The 5,386-nt window shown below is 23.5% G+C and overlaps 1 protein-coding gene across 1 annotated transcript; it reads right to left on the bottom strand.

Moving 5' to 3' along the window:
* Nucleotides 1-3,978: 3,978 nt before the first annotated feature.
* LOC119679656 lies at nt 3,979-4,308 on the bottom strand. Its single transcript, XM_038092135.1, has one exon. It carries the CDS (start codon nt 4,306-4,308, stop codon nt 3,979-3,981), a length of 330 nt encoding a protein of 109 aa, XP_037948063.1.
* Nucleotides 4,309-5,386: the final 1,078 nt, after the last annotated feature.

Below are 5,386 nucleotides of genomic sequence, written 5' to 3'. Positions count from 1 at the left end.
AATTTGCAACACCTCTGCATTCAATTTAATTAAATTATGTACGTTATGGTTAATTAAATTTTAATTTGGCTATTCAAAATTTGAACTTGTAAATAAAATAGCTTGTAGGTGTGAATATATATATAACATATTTGGTTTATATTCCAATTGTTAATGTTTCCGTACTTATTTCTCAATTGCTTTAATAAGTAAAGTAATTAATTTTACTAGATTGTGGAAACTTTCATTATCACAATAAATGTAATTACTACTATTACTTGATAATTTACTAGCACTAAAAAATGTAGTAATTCTGTTTATGGTGTATTATGGCCACATTATTAGTAACTTTTTAAATATGTTTTAAAAAACACTTAACTATAATATAATGTTTAACATAATATTTTTTCATTACTAACTTAAATTAAAATATATTCATATATTCATAAAGCTTTAGTTGAATCTATATTTGTAAGTTTATGATTTTGTTCAGTTTTATTGCATATAATTAAAGATATATGTGAAAGATATATATGAGTTACTACTCCAAGTATTAAGTTCTCAGTTAATTATTTGACTACTATGAATTTTTTATGATTCTGATAAAACATAATAGAAAAAATTGGGTTATTAATGAACAAATTTAATTGCTTCTCAATAAATTTAAATTAAATTTTATAAGAAAATAAAAATGTTGAGTTCAAAATTGAATGCGAACAAAAAATAGTATTTTTAAAATTAATATTTTATGAAGTTAATTTAAATTTAATAATAAATAACAAATTTATTCGATTCGACTATATTCGATTCAAACAAATTTAAGTAGTTTTTTGAGACAAATATTGAAATATCCCTAAATTGAAATCGGCAATATTTACTTGTGCGTGCAAAAATTAACATGGCGTATGAGTAACATTTTTATATCAATCTGTACTTAATTTATTATATACATTTTTACTTAAATATTTACATCATATAAGGAATTTGCTATGAATTATATTAAAATTTAATTTTTGTATTAATATATTATTGTTATATATATTATTATACATATTATATATATTATTATATATTATATTAATATATTAATATTACATAATTTTAATATTTATATTAATATAATAGGTACTCCAAAGGTATTATGACGACATATATTTAATAAACAAAATTATATTTTTTATATAGTGAATCATTTATTTGAATGTTTCTATATTCTTCGTGAGTATTTAATAAGAACTTAAACAAAGAGACTTTAATCTTAGGTGATCAAATTCTACTGCATTAATAATAAAAAAATGGGAATCACTAAATGTAATCAAAGTAAATATTCGTTAAAAGATTAAAATTTTTAAATATTAGTATAAGTACCACTATTAGTATCATATATTAGTATGTTCTTTTATAGTTTTTTTTTAGTTGCTTAGTATTATTAGTAGTATTTTAGTATATATAAGTATTTGTATTTAATATTATTAAAAGTACACCTTTTTTAAAAGTGCAATATTATATATTATAATATTATTATTATGTAGTCTTTCTTATAAAAATATAAAAAAGTATAAATTCAAACTTAAATTAAAAAAAAACCTTTCTTAATTTGATAAGAAAGTATAATTAAGGTTAATTATATAAAATTAACCAAAATTTTATAAATTTCAATGCCTGCCATTTACTGTCTAATATATAAAGATAATTGAACCAATAATAATTCTGAAATTAGATAGTGATTTTGGCATTGAATTGTATAGATTTTAGAAGGCGTTTGAAGCAATGCTTTGATATAGCAATATCAATAATTTGTATAATCAATTTGAAGCAGAAATTGAGGAAAAATTGTTTTTATATAAATCAACTTTTTAGTAGAAAAAATTTAAAAAAAATTTAAGCAATAATTAAGCATTAATTATATTTATTTGATAATAATTTGGTTCGTACTTTTATACGCGATAAAATTCCCTTACATTAAAACCATAAAGGTTCTCACTTCAAGTCAGTTGTCTTTAAATTCAGTTCATAGTTGATAATGACTATTAAGTAATATCTGTAACTAAATATTTAGTGAAATTGCTTTTAAAATTCACTTATTCGTAAGGAATTATTTCTACCATAAACAAAGATTTATGTCATGAAAATGAAAAATTTCTGATGAAAATATCATAAAAATTTAAATTTAATTTAATTTATTTCATGAAAAAACATTTATAGTAATATAATATCAATAATACTCCTATTTCGATGTTCAAATCTTAGTACCGGTATTTTTTTTTAAACGGTCTTTACTGAGGTATGTCAATGACTATGAAAACTTCTAGTCTATGAGTTTTCGTAAAATTTATAAAGTTTCAAACATAATTTTATAAGCATATTTATTTTTTAATTTTGCATATTTATTTAATTAATAATATTTATTTACATATATATTTGATTGATTTTATTTAATTTTATTTGGATAAACAAAATTATGTAGAGTGAGCACCTGCTGAATATAGTCCCTCATATTCCAATTAAACTTTATTTTTTTTAATGGTAATGCGTTCCAAAATAAATTTAATACTTTCTTATATAAATATGAATTTCTCTAAATTTAAATAAATTTACTTATTACTCATGAGTTAGTTTTATTAGTAACAGACATTAACAATGTCCTATTGTATTAGCCATGCATTCAAATTACTTAATTTCATGAGGTTGAATTAATGACACTTGCTATGCATACAAGGCCGTTGTAGAGCACATTAAGGTAATACAATTATTGATGAAGATTTATTATACTAAATGGATAAGAAGTAAATGGATTAGAAATCCAAGAGTTTTGATTTTTCTTAGACGTAAGATACAGAAAAACCATAATAGTAATTTATTTGATTACCTTCATAAAATTTTGTAATTAATTAAATATGTAATAAATGCATTAATATATATTATGCCTTAATAAATTTTATATAAAATATAAGTTAATTATTTTTAATTATATTCATAAGCAAATTTACAAAATATTTCATGCTATATATTAGTTAAGTAAATTTATTTACATCAATATATATATCTAAAAATATATTTATATATGTCTGTGTTTGTATTTATATCTAGTAAGTTCTTCAATAAAATTTTAATATAACCGAACATAAATAGAATTAGAAAAATATACAAAGTCATCAACTGACAAATTAGACCTCATTAGTCATTAACTGTTATTAAAATAAAATCCTTTTGCTGACAAATTAAATTGAATCGTTTGTATTTTTTATTTATTGTATATATTTATTAACCATTCTAGTAACAAATGAAGCAATTAGTACTTAATACTACTAAAAGAATTTCAATAATAAAATTATAATAATGAAATATTTTGAATATTAGATAAATAATTAAATTTATGTATTAATACGGTAATATGGTATTAGTATGTCTTTTATGTTTTGTCAAGGAGGACATTCATATGTTCAACGTTTTAATATATATACTGTATGATAGGTAAAAAATTTACCAAATTTTGGGGCAGATGTTAATTACAAAATAAAAATAAAAATAGCTAAAATAAATTTCTGAATTTATTTTTAGTATTCATACATATGGTACGTATGGTAAATATAAAATAACATAACCGGCTTGTTTTATTTGCAAACCCGGCAATAATAAAACAATTATTTGTATAGCACACACGGGTGAATTTTATCTAAATATATCTATGGATAAATTTTGAAATTATAAATCTGGATTTATAATTTACTAGCTGACCCGGCGAACGTTGTTTCCCCTTGCAATTAATTTTCCTGGCTCAGCTGAGTTATAGTATTTGTTGTTATTCAACTTAACCTTTAACATTTTAATGCTAAAATTATTTTGAATTGATTTTTTCTTTTGAACTACAAAAAGTCCACATGCATTACTTATGTTACAAATATTTTCATGTTACTTCAAATCCTTATAAGCACTACATTTTACATGACAAAAGGTTTTTTTAATATTATATTAACAGTTTTATTATGGGCTATAATGTTAACTTAAAGCTAAGTCATGAACAATATGTACGTATATATATTGATCAGAAGGCTTAGCTTGAATTTTGAAATTGATTTCATCGACATCTAAGTTCTTGGCAGCCAGAATCGCTCTACTTTGAAGCCATTGATGGTTCTGATAATTTTGATATATGTTAGGAAATACGTTTTCTATTAACTCCTCTTCCGAATTAACAATTTTATAACCATTTTCTGGCAATTTAATAAAGTGCGTATTTTCATGAAGACTTACGTTTCCGTTACCAATATCCAGCAATTGTTTGGCAAACAGTTCTGCAGCTAAATCGCTCTGTAGTCCAATACGCATGTTTTCGGTAAGTCGCAATATATGGACACTTCGCCACAAAATTTTAGGCAAGCATTGATTTTCAATTAAAGCGCCTCCAAAAAGTCTATAGTTGGCATTTAAATCTTTAAGTGTTCATTTAATGCTTCCAATGAATATTTATGTGACATTGTGCATTCATCCCAAACAATGATGTGACATACTTGAGCCATATTTAAATGGTTTTTAATATTGCATACCCCATTTTCACATGAATGTATGTTTAGTGGCAACTTTAGAGCCGAATGGGCTGTTCTACTACCATCTAACAATGTCGCAACGATTCCAGATGATGCAAGTGCTAAAGCGATATTTCCTTGCATTCTAACCTTTGCAAGAATGACTGAAATTAAGAAAGCTTTTCCAGTTCCTCCTGGTGCATCCAAGAAAAAAAGCCGCCTTCTTTTTTTGCCGCAATTGCGTTCGAAACCCGATCATAAATGACATGTTGTTGGTGCGTTAAGATTTGTTCGCTTCTTGTAACAAATTCAACCAAATCTTCAGAGCTATACTGAAATTCGCGCTGCATATCATTGTTTAATAGATCGGTTGCCAAACGATTTATAATGCGGAATTTAAATGCACTTAAGCTATGCAACGGCAGTTTTACGATTCATTTTAGAGATTTTAAACTTTTTAAACAAATCAAAGTAAGCATGAATAAATTTTAAATTTCTAATATAAAAGTATATGGATACCAAAAAATAAAAAATTAATTAAAAAGACATTATCCAGTAGGCAAAATTGTGAATCTAAACCTTCCTTGAATCCACTTGAACGCACACAAAAAATTTCATCAAAATCGGTTCAGCCGTTTAGGAGGAGTTCACTGTCAACACACGTACAGAAGAATTATATATATAAGATGTAATAATAAATACATAAATAAAAATATAAATATAGTAAAATCTTTACTAGGTAAGTAAACTCACTGTATACATGTTATCTGCCAAGTATTTTCTTCATTCAAGAAAGTGTTCGTATAAAATTAATAAAATAATTCAAGTGGACGAATAAAATTAATAAAATAATTTGTCCATATGAAATTAATGGAAATAAT

This window comes from Teleopsis dalmanni, chromosome 1 (assembly GCF_002237135.1).
Source record: "Teleopsis dalmanni isolate 2A chromosome 1, ASM223713v2, whole genome shotgun sequence".
Classification (NCBI taxonomy): domain Eukaryota; kingdom Metazoa; phylum Arthropoda; class Insecta; order Diptera; family Diopsidae; genus Teleopsis; species Teleopsis dalmanni.
This window is presented reverse-complemented; position numbering and strand designations above follow the sequence as displayed.

What these genes read in the sequence shown, in the direction of transcription:
- LOC119679656 (XM_038092135.1), bottom strand. Translation starts at nt 4,308, where the DNA reads ATGCGTATTGGACTACAGAGCGATTTAGCTGCAGAACTGTTTGCCAAA.